Raw genomic sequence first — 12440 nt, 5'->3', positions numbered from 1 at the left:
CATTCCATAAAAAAAATAAGAATCATTTATATTGAAGAATAATTTATGGTGCAATAAAAGAAAATTGGAAGTATGATTTACTGTTCTTAATTAAGCCTTTAATTGTCTTTACAATACAAGTCTTGAAACAGCAAATATAGAATAATAAAAATGACATTACTGAGTTTTATATATAGACACGTGTAGTATATAACATGTACTGTCTTGAAACAGTAAATATAGAATAATAAAAATCGCATTATTGTGTTTTATATATAGGCACGTAGTATATAACTTATGGTAGTGAAGTTATGTCTACTCGAATATAATAATTCAATACAAATAAAAAAATTTATTATAATTAAATTAAAGCTAGAGTGCCCATCTTTTGAGTTTTAAAATATTTAAACAAAGCTTAATAGGTAAATCCACTTATCCAATTGGCTAAGCACCCAACACAATTACTTAAGTTACAAAAAAATGTATGTTTATATTCTTTTATACTTGATATGTGTTAGTAATACGAGATTACTTGCAAATTACTAACAATTTAAATCTAAATTGTTTTCCTAAAAACATAATGTATCTTATCATTGCATCTATTAATATTCTTATAAAATATTAATCAAATCACAATCTTCAATGGTATAAAAATTAAAATATTATGTATCTTCTTAGTTTTAAATAATAAACTTTTCCATAACTATTTTATGTGATTAAATAGGAAAAATCTTTTATCTTTTAAAATTATAAGTAGTTGTAAGTAAATAATTTAACTAACCAAATAAATAAACTTGTATTATAATTACATATTTAATTCATGATAAAAGCACAGATATATAATTTTTAGTGTTGTTGGAATTATGATTATTAGATTAAGAATCAATCGATATGTCAGTTTAAATAAAGGGATTGAACTAATCTACGAATAAACTGTTTAGAATTAATTAAAATTCGAAAATCAACATAAACACTTATGGTTGATAATTTCATCAAGTAAAATGACAATACTTCTCAAGTCTATTTTATAATACATGTTTAAGGTTGATGACTGTCTCCCCCAATAATAAGTTGAATTATCTCTCAAGAATGCAACCTTAGTTGCCAACTTATCGGTAATAAAATGGCAATATAATAATGAAAAAGAAACAAGGTGAGTTGGGGGCCATGCTTGATCGGCAATTTTGGTGGAGGCATTGAATGATGAAGGGCTTTTGGGCCACGTTTGCTTGTTTGAGAATGATGGAAAGTGGGGCTCTCTCCCATGGTCGAATTTGAGGTTGACATGACATTGATATGTCTTGTTTGGTGATGCGAGTTTCGACCAATTTATTTCATTCTTTTCAAAGAATAATTTTGGGTTTAGCTGTTTGATTTGATAAATCTAAGGTTAATTCTAATGAAAAGTATTCGAATTCAAATTTATTTAAATTTAATTTGGTTATAAAAAGTTGATTAATTTAAACTCGAAATAAATTAAATGGGTCATTTAAAATGTTTTAAAATTAAAGTGATTAAAACTTAAAATTATTCGAAAAATTCTAACCCAAAATGGAACAAGCTTAGAATGACCTGCTAAAAATTAAAACTTAAATTAACTCCAACATAATTTATTTAACTAGATAATTAACCATATAAATTGAACCGAAACCAAATTCATTTTAATAAAAACCGCAATTTAAAGAAAATGATGATAGATGTTACGATTGCAACACTAAATTTACTAATTTTTTGTTTAAATGATTGCACTTTGTGTAAATTATTTCTATCCATCAAACCCTAGGAAAATAGTGTGGAAGGAAGCAAAAAACAAACAAGCCCTTGAGTGATGGAGACTTGGCAAGATGCTTACGTTGGGACTAAAAGGTGGAGATTTTGAAAGTAACTTGAAAAAAAGTGATTGAGATAAATAATTGGGTTGTTGAGTGCAATCAAGTAGCATTATTAATCAAGAAGGTGTCTTGTGTCTTTAAAATAAGAAGAGCTCATGCACAAATAATGAGATAGGTTTTGGTGTTTACAATAATCAAATTTAGTATTGTTAGGATCAAAATTTTAGAGTGTGAATATAATAAGATATAATTTGAGATTTACATCAACAAAATTTGCTTTGATTTGTTTTTTGAAATTAATTATTTACTTTTTTTTAACTGTAATTTCATTAGGATAAAGAAATTATCAACACAATTTAAGTCAAAAAATCAAAATATTATCATCAATTACTCTCTACTAATGTAGAGTTTGAGTCGGGCTCCTATACCATATAAAGTTGTTCAAGCTTCATCCTACCTAAATTATATACCTTAAAATTTGCCTAAATCTACCCATATTTATAAATAGTTAATCTAAAATCATTTAAGTACACTAATATTATTATTTCACTTTTTATAAATATATATATTTATTTAATATTTATAACCATTACATTTTTGTTTTTTATTAAAAAATTGAACATGAATAAATTAAATAGCATATAAAATAAATTATTATAAACTCGAAAATGAATTTTAAATATTGGAGCTCGATACGTATTTTAAGTCAAGCTCAATAATGCATTAGGATTCCTTTCGGCCTAGAAGCTACCTTATAAAAAATCACCTGGTCCAACCTACATAAGTTCTCTCTATGTTTTGGGTGCTTTAAAATTTTTTTAATATTTTGATTTAGAGTTTAAAATTTAAACTTATTTTTCACACCAAATTTAAATTAAATAATATTATCCAATCCGTTAAATATTAAAATTTTAAAAAGTTGAATACTAATGATGTAAGAAGTTCAAATTTAGGGTTTGCTTTTTCGACAACAGTGGCAAAAGATGAATACGATAGATGATTTGGTGTGATTGGGAGGAATATTACTAGATGTAGTGTTGAGCAAGCTAAGTTATGAGCAATTTATGATGAACTCTTCTTGACTTTGAGATGTAAAATTGTGCCTTAGCAATTGAAGCCATTCATGTAGTTGTCGAGGACATTTGAATAGAGACTTGGTTTTAAAAAATTGTAAAACTTTATAGACAAAAGTGACATGTAAACATATAACAAATCTGAAAGGAAGTAAATATGACTGCTCACGCACAGGCTAGGCTAATGAAGGGACTCCCTTTCGATTCCTAAATTTTTCAAGATATCCTTGCAACGATGGTTGATTAAGGGTGAGTTTGGATGAGCGGTGTGTTTACCTGCGGTTAGTGTAAAAACAGCGGTGGCGATGAGATTAGATACTGCAGCGTGAGACAAAAAGTAAGCTAAACGCACTGCACCGCACTCAATCGCCCATCCAAACCCACCCTAAGTATATATAGATAAGCAATTTTATCGTCTCGTTAATCTTTTTCTAAAAAAAAAAAGAAAAAGAAAAAGAAAAGTAAATTTATGATAGAAATAAGAGAATAATAAATTGAAGTTTAAAAAAAGTTGATATTTGGATTAGGGGTAAACGTAATCAACGTTGCCAGCGCATCAATGAGTGTTTGACCTTATCTTCGTCGGATTAATAATTTCAATTATAAAGGAATTTCTGTTAATTTGTAATATTATAAATTACTGAATTGTTAATTGTTATTGATTGTTTATATATAAATTATTAAATTGATGATTTTTTATATAATAATTTATCAATTTTAACTAACTAATTTACTTTTTATTTTTCATAAAGTAAAATAATGATTTTTTAATTTCCACAATTCTTTTTTAATTTTAAGTTTCGAATTAGATTAAAATACTAATTAATTTCATGTTAGGACACGTATTTTTTCTGTAAAAAGGAAGACACGTGTTTCATTACAAGACGTAATCTGTTTAGCCACTATTATTTGTCTGAATTTCAACTCATAAACTAAAACATCCAAAACTGAAATAAAAACATAATCTTTTCAAAGTTCCTTTTTTTCCCTTTTTTTTTTCATAAAAATTAACGCCGGAGAATTATGATCTGCCGGAGAATTTTACTAAAAAGAGTTTGGAACAACGGTCGCCGATGGCTTGTTCCTTCCTCATCTCTGTCGCCGGTTCCGACGACGGCGGACTACAAACTTCACTTCTCCACCCACATTATGGCGGCGTTTTCGTTTCCCCAAAATAACCAATTCACTGTGAGCTATTATTTTCATAGATTCAATTTCACTTCAAATTAAAAAAAAACACTAATTTGATAGTTTTTCATTAAATTCGCAATTTGGGTTATTGTTATTAATTGATAAATAATTCGATTACCTTTTTATTTTATTTTAATTTCAGCTGAAAATTCCATATATGGAAAATATATGTAAGTTTTCAAGTAATGCTGTGGCTGATCTTCATACTAATGGAATAGTTGATGTCCCATTGGCTCAAACTGGTGAAGGTATTGCTGAATGTGAGCTTCTTAAATGGTTCATTCAAGAGGTGAGTTAGTTAGGGTTTAAAATTTTTGTGCTTAATTTGATTAAGTTCGTGGTGCCCTGTTTTATATTCAAATGAATCCCATTGAAATTTGTTTAATGTTTGATGATTCTTTTTTATTGTTTTGTTTAGGGTGATGAAGTTGAAGAGTTTCAACCCCTTTGTGAAGTTCAAAGCGACAAAGCGACGATCGAAATCACAAGTCGTTACAAAGGGAGAGTTGCTCAAGTTCTTCATGTTCCCGGAAGTATTGTAAAGGTGAGAACCGCCTGCCTGTTTGTGCTCAAATGTTTAGTATTTATGTTGATTATGATGGTAGTTTGTTATTTGATTCATTCGGTTCTTGAATTGCCGAATCACTTAGTTTCAAGCTTTTTTGTTGAATATCTACAATGGTAGTTTGTTATATGATTCGCTCGGTTTTTGAAGAATCGAAAACATTGTTGAATATGAAAGGTTGCTAGCAAGTGTGTATATATGGTTTTGAGGGACTGTTTTGAAACGAAAGACTTGAATTTCAGGTTGGGGAAACTCTTCTTAAGATGGCTGTCGAGGACACTCAGGTTCCACTGGTGACACTCAGTAATTTGGAAAACGAAAAACAACCTGATACTAAATCAAACAAAGACTTTACCGGTGGAGTAATATCCACACCTGCTGTTCGAAATCTTGCAAAAGAACATGGTATAAACATTAATGATGTCCAAGGAAGCGGAAAAGATGGTCGGGTATTAAAAGAAGATGTACTTAAATATGCTACTCAAGAAGGTATCATCAAAGATACATTGGTTACTGCTACTGCTGATCTTGGACAACTGTTACATCGAGAAAAGAGTTCTTTGCTCGAATCAGCTCAAGTTTCAGGGCACTATGAAGATACGATTGTTCCCTTGAGGTATACCGAGCTAGAGTTACTATGATATTGCCGATGATGGTCTTATGAAGTTCTTTTTCAGGGTATAAATGGTAAATGATGTTTTTTCTTCAGGGGATTTCAGCGGACAATGGTTAAAACGATGTCCATGGCTGCTAAGGTTCCGCATTTTCATTACGTGGAAGAGATTGATTGCGATGCACTTCGAGAGCTTAAAGCGTCTTTTCAAACCAACAATTTGGAACCCGGTATAAAGTTCACGTTCCTTCCGGTACTGATAAAATCACTTTCAATGGCGTTGAGCAAATACCCCATGGTGAATAGTTGCTTCAACGAAGAGTCAGTTGAAGTCATCCTTAGAGGTTTGTAACTTTATTCCAATGTTTATTTGGCTCTCGTTTTTTTAACTTTATGACATGTATCATTGATATTCTCGTCGGTTATTTTTAGGTTCCCATAACATCGGAATTGCCATGGCTACTCCAAACGGTTTAGTGGTGCCAAACATAAAGAACGTTCAGTCTCTTTCGATCTTGGAGGTTTGTTATTTTTTGACTTTACGTCATCCCCTTTCATATTGTCCGTAATTCTTAATGTTTAGTCTTGTACCATACATCTAGATTAGGAAGGAGCTTTCACGGTTACAACAATTGTCACTGGACAATAAGCTCAGTCCGGCTGATATATCCGGTGGAACAATAACACTAAGCAATATTGGAGCTATCGGTGGAAAATTCGGTGCCCCCATTGTTAACTTGCCAGAAGTAGCTATCATTGCAATGGGTAGAATACAGAAACTTCCACGAGTGGCTGATGATGGAGATGTTTATTCCGCCTCCATCATGACTGTAAGTTACAGTGATACCATACCAGTTTCCATAAGCTTTATCTTCGGCAGAACACGATAATCCAATGATTTTGTTTCTTTAAATTCTCAGGTTAACATAGGTGCGGATCACAGAGTTTTGGACGGAGCAACTGTTGCGAGATTTTGCAATGAGTGGAAACGGTTTATCGAGAAACCTGAGCTCCTCATGTTGCATATGAAATGAATGGGTAGGGGCTTTGTGACAATGAATAAGCCTCCAGAGCCAATAAAATAGTTTTACTGGAAGCAGAGACAGATGTAGGTAGTAGTGATCTTGGGGTTTAAAAGAGGTCCGTAGGCTGTGATTGGGAGAAGAGTTGCGAAAGGGTTGAAATTTGAATCTCGGTAGTTATTGGGTACAATCTTCATATATACATCTTTGCAAAAGGAGAAAATGGATTCCAATACATATCATTTGCAATCAAAACAGTAAAAGTATAAAGATTAGTTTTTATACACCTTACTTTTTATGGTTGAAAAATTTACTTCAAATTTGATCAATATAACAAGATTATTAAAATTATTTTATTTTTACACTTGACTTTTCTATATATATCGCCATAAAGTATACCAATTTTCTTTTCTTGATTCTTGAATTCTTTTAGTTGCTATTATTTCATAATTTTTTTCCAATTTTAGTTTTTGTAACGATGTGGTACTTTAAGATTATGTTATATCATCATTTAAAAAATTATATGGCGTAATTTTGAAAAAAAAAATCAAATTTAGGGCCTAAATATAATATAAAATGTCAATTCGTTTTCTAGGCAGTCAATTTTCCCATGTGCAAGGTGCGAGTTATGTAACCATCACAGAAAAGCAGGCGGGCCTCAATACTGTTTTTTTTTTCCCGGTGGATTATAACACATGGTAAAGTCCGAACAATAAACGCGATTAGCACGATCCCAACTTAGGTCAACTTGAGACAATGAGCACCCTTAACCATTAGGCCACCACATAAGATTCACCGGACCCAATACTTTTATTATCTCAAAAATTACTGTTCAATATTTAAAAAAAATTATAGACTAATTATTTGATAAGATTTGTTTTTTAATTTTATAAAGTAAAATTAAGAAATTACCATGGGTTTTAATGGATTTTTAAAAAAACAATTGTAATACTGAACAAATGAGATACATAATGAGTTTTTAACCTTGCTTGAAGAAAACGAGAATATATGAATCCATGTGTTGATATGATGATTTGGGTATTCATCATCTCATGTGTGGTCTGGATTCGAGTCGCGTTACTGTCAGGGATTTGTCCTACTCTTGTAATTCACCAAAAAAAATAAGAATATATTTAGACGGTTAATTAAAGGTCTAAGAAACTTATTACTTAAATAACGTAGTAATTGCTTCTCCTAATATCATTTACATTGTTGGAACTTAAATTCTCTTCTTGAAAGTATTTAATGACATCATCTATGGTCCCCTTTTTAATTATTTATTTTACCTTGAACTATGAACTCAGAATCTTAAACTCTAAATCTCAAACTCTAAACTCAAACATTAAACTCTAAAATGTCATTAAATAATTAAAAAGGGGTCATAGATGATGTGGTGGAAAGGATTCATAAAATAATATCTCAAGATTAAGGGGTTGACAAATATCCTGTAGGGGTATGGTAAAATATTAAAAAATAAACTATTGAAAAATAGATACAAATGAAGTGGCGTCTTTGGTTCATACAATCCATTCTCCAGTATATATATTAATTATCTTAAATCAAAATGAAAAGATTGTATTTAAGGGTGGCATAATAACAAATTTAATCCTTATTATTTACATCTTTTGTTAATTTGGTCGTTTTTTAAGCTAAATTTCTTTATCAACCTTTTAAAAAGAGTTAAATTTGGTTATCAACCTTTTAATGAAAATATTGACTAAAATGTTAGATTTTTAAACATGATAACATGTATGGCAATCCATATATACTTTACGTTACCTGTTTTTTAAAAAAATTATGAAGTTTTTTATTTAATATATTATTTATATATTTTTAAAGTATTTGTTGATGTGACATATAAGACAAATAGTGTCATGCTAGCACGAAGTACACATAGACTACTACGTGACTAACATCGTTAAAACATTAATGTTTTAATTAGTATTTTTATAAAAAAATATTTGACTCTTTTTAAAAAGTTAATAACTAAATTTAGCTCAAAAAATAAAAATAAAAATAAAAATAGTAAAATTATATAATCATTGAAGACTAAATTTAACATTATACCAGTTAAGGATGGTTGGTTTTCTATTGTTAAATCCTAAAATGGGTAGTTTGGTTTCACTTTCCATTCACATTTATCGTGGTATCTCAAAATATTTTGACATAAATTCAGAACTCATGATTAAAGAAATTCAAAATTTATTAGAAATAACCTAATTTCATAATTATTAGATTTGAAAATTTTAAATTTAAAATCCAAATACAAATAGCACAATGTAAACCAAAAAATTTAAATATTTAAATTAGCTCAACTTAAAATCATTCGCATCCGAATACAAGAAAATTTTATTTGAATATCACATTTTAAGTTGAAAATGACATTAGCCATCAGATTCAGTGAAGGCTGCCAATGCCCCAAATACTATGCCGCCGCTCACTTTGGACTCTCTCGCACTTTCGATCTAATTCGAATAAATGAATATAAAATTAATTTAAACTCAAAAAATGTCTTAATTCATATTTACTAGCTCAATGTTGGATCTCTTGTAGCTTTAAATTTGTTAATGGAAAATAAATAATTTAAAATAACTTCAAAAAATGTAATTAAAATCTAAAATCAATCCCAACCATTACTTGTCGGTTGAACCTCACTCTTTAATTAAAATAACAATGTGACCCCATAATTTACCGCCAGATCTGATCTACATGCCTTATCACCCAATTCTTCAAATCTCACCCACCCGTTGGACCTTTCTGGACTCACCATCATTATTGGATATATAAGAAAATACTTCAACGCCTGAGAAATTAAGCTATTTTTTTTTAATTTGATACCTAGATTTTGATTTTAATGTTTCATTTGGTATCTAGACCAAATGGTATCATATGATCTGATAAATATTTGACATGCATACTTTAATAAAAAAAACATATGTATTTAATCGAGATAAAAAAACTCGAGTACCTAATTGAATATTAAAATTAAATTCAAGTGCTTAATCACAACCAAAAAAAGCCCCCCCTCAAGTATCAATTCAAAATACATACATAAATTTAACTCTTAATGTTTACTTCTTTTTTTGTCAATTTGACTCTTATTCTTTTTTTTAAAACTAAATTTGACCTTCAATCTTTTAAAAGAAAATTGAATATTAAAATACATACCAAACATTAAATTTTTAAACATGACAATTCATGTGTACTTTATACCTTTATTTTTTAATTTTTTTTATAATTTTCTTATTTTTAAACATTTTTAAATTATTTATTGACCTAACATATAAGACACGTAATGTCATATTAATATGAAGTACACAAATAACTACACTAATATTATTAAAAATTTAATATATTAGTTAATATTTTCTGTAAAGAAAATGACTTGTCACTTTTTGAAAGGTTATAAATAGATTAATTTTTTTTTTAAAATAATAATAAAATTAATAAAAGAATAAACATAAAAAACTAAATTTAGAAAAAAAATTCAAACATCAATAATATATTTTTTAAAAATCTGAAGTAAAAAACTATGAAGAGATATTTTAGATATAAAAATATAACCCATCAAAAGTAAGAACGAAGAAACCATTGATTTTTGTGCAGAAAAGTAATGAGAAAAGAGAGAGTAATAAACTAATAGCACTTCAATCAAAACCAGGAAAAAAGCTGTAGAATTTTAATAGTCAAGGCACGAGATTCTTTGCAGAAATCAATAAAGCAAAAGCATTGCAACGACAATAAAAAATGGAGACAAAAACCCCTGTTTCCTCCATTAAAAACAAGATGGGTTCTTTAATTTGATTCTCAAGTAACCAAATAAATAGGCATAGCAGAGGTAGAAGAAGAAGAAACCCTTTGCTGATACTCCATATTAAGCTCCCTTAAACTTAGATATGGAGTCAGTGGACCTGAAGAAGATGGTCTTCGTCGACAACTCACGCTGGTTCTATAAGGTGTGGTCGAACCGCTTCTACTCTCTGTTATATAAACAGGTCCAGACATTGAAGCAGCCATGAAAGCTCGAGCCCTGGCTCGATGAACATCTGGTTCAATATCAAGTTCAAGATCTAATCCGCCGCCGGTGGTGGTGGTGGTGCTTTTAAAACCACCCCATTTTTTTCCATTTGAAGAAAAACAGAGCATTCTTCCACCACCAATAGCGTTTCTTCTTCTTGTAACCCAACTTGTGTTGGGTTTTTTTGGTGAATTGTTCGTCTTTTGAAATGGGTTTCTGGAGCTTGAAATGTAGTGAATCTATGGACCTTGGTGTTTCCTTTCTGTGCTTCTTTGCTTCTTCTAAAACCTGTAAAAAAGGGGGGGTTAGTGAAGAACATAACAGAGGTTAAAAATGGGAACTTCAAAATATAAGGGGACCTGAAAATAATCGATTTGGGGATCGAAGCCATAGTCACTGAAATGTTGGGGTTCATGAATTGGGAAGATTGGGGACTTGTTTGACATTGGTTTTTTCGTTAAGAAAAAGGTGCGAAATTTGGCGACGAAAATGGGATCTTTCTTATGGTTGGTAAAAGAGAAAATAGAAAAGGGCGCTTTGGGGGTTGAAGAATGAAGATAGAAATTTTGGCCGTTGGAAAGTGGTGAAACTGAATCCTTTGGATTTGCAATGGCCCTACTCGCTTATTTTAAACTATGAATTTATTGAACTTTGTGACTTTGTCTTAAATATATATCATTTTCCTTTTGTTCTGTTCATATATTAGAAGAAAAGTGAGATTTCTTTTATTTAGAGACATTTAAATATTTTTTATTATAAGTACAATATCTACGACTAGCTATAATCTCTTCCAATTTTTAAATAAAAAAATAATGCGCTTAGCGTACTCGAACCTACATACTTCTACACTTGCAATAATATCGATGCCAATCGGCACATTTAAATATATTTTAAATTTTAGAGTCATTTTTGAGAAAGTTTTATTTAAATATTATTTTGAGTTGAACAAGATTAGGCTCATATTGTAATGCATACATGTGGTTATACTAATATAATATTAGTAGTCATCCAATTATGGAATTTTTTTATTTATTATCTAACTATGAAAAATTATAAATTGTCACTCAACTATTTAATTGTCTTTTTTGGTCACTCAATTATAGCGAGTTTTTAAGTGTTCTAATTTTTATGTTAGCCAATTGATCATCAAATAATACAAAATAGAATAATTGGGTGACCGATTTGTAATTTTTCATAGGTGAGTAATAAAAATTGAGTTAACAATAAGATTGAGGTTAATATAAGTTTCTCAAACATTGATAGAATGTTAAATTTTAAGCATAAACCATGTGTTGTTGGATTTGTGCATATTTAATATTTAAAATTCGCGTTTAAGTTAACTTTTTGTATGACCTTATTTATAAATTGAACGTTATTGGACCCGTTATCTTCACCAAGTGGTCCAATATTTGGATCACCATCCATCCATCTCTTGTAGATCCCTTCTTCTTGCCTCTTGCTTTTGGTGTGGCTTGTAGGCTGAATCATCCCTACTTGATGTAGCAGGAACTCAAATAAAAATTTAAAATCCGACCCAATTGAAAGGGAAATGGTTAGTTTGGGGGGCAGTCCCAATTCTGTGACTGCTTTAAATAACATAAAATTGCAAGTGAATATTCTTTTTGACCAACTTTATTACAAACAAAGCATGATGTGTGAATTGAATTGACTTCCAATGGACACATCACGTGAATCCAGCCTTAATTTAGGTTTTAACTCCACACATTCATTATCTAATGAATACTAATATTTATTTATAAACTTATACACTTCAATTGAAGAATTTAAAGTACGAAATTTAACCACATTAACAACAACAATTCCCTTCCTATCTCATCATGTCAATACCAATATGCCATTTTTTTTATTATCCATTTAATTTCTATAATTTAAAACTATACAACTATTTTTATTTAGCTAAGTAAAAATTGGAGAAAGACATGACTTCAATCAAACTTGGATTAGTAATAAAAACTGGATGCCTAAATTAAAATGATTTTGGTTCTTCTTTATAACTATACATTGCACGGCTATTCTATTAAATTACTAAATATCATAAATAATATATTTTAAGGAATACTCAACCCAAATGAAAGTGATTCATTCATTGGAATGTAGATATGTTAAGGAACTTTTGTATATTTTAT

General features: G+C 29.7%; 1 protein-coding gene and 1 pseudogene across 1 annotated transcript; one reads left to right on the top strand and one right to left on the bottom strand.

The window, feature by feature from the left end:
• The first annotated feature begins 3800 nt into the window (after nt 1–3800).
• LOC107931504 (lipoamide acyltransferase component of branched-chain alpha-keto acid dehydrogenase complex, mitochondrial) lies at nt 3801–6559 on the top strand. Its single transcript, XM_016863409.2, has 8 exons — nt 3801–4072; nt 4218–4364; nt 4494–4619; nt 4883–5256; nt 5350–5597; nt 5686–5774; nt 5856–6083; nt 6174–6559. The coding sequence occupies exons 1-8, from the start codon at nt 3908–3910 to the stop codon at nt 6285–6287; spliced, it is 1491 nt and encodes a 496-aa protein (XP_016718898.1). The 5' UTR covers nt 3801–3907; the 3' UTR covers nt 6288–6559.
• A 3370-nt stretch (nt 6560–9929) lies between these two features.
• On the bottom strand, nt 9930–10928 carry LOC107931399 (uncharacterized; annotated as a pseudogene).
• Nucleotides 10929–12440: the final 1512 nt, after the last annotated feature.

Source organism: Gossypium hirsutum, chromosome D09 (assembly GCF_007990345.1).
Source record: "Gossypium hirsutum isolate 1008001.06 chromosome D09, Gossypium_hirsutum_v2.1, whole genome shotgun sequence".
Classification (NCBI taxonomy): Eukaryota; Viridiplantae; Streptophyta; class Magnoliopsida; order Malvales; family Malvaceae; genus Gossypium; species Gossypium hirsutum.
This window is presented reverse-complemented; position numbering and strand designations above follow the sequence as displayed.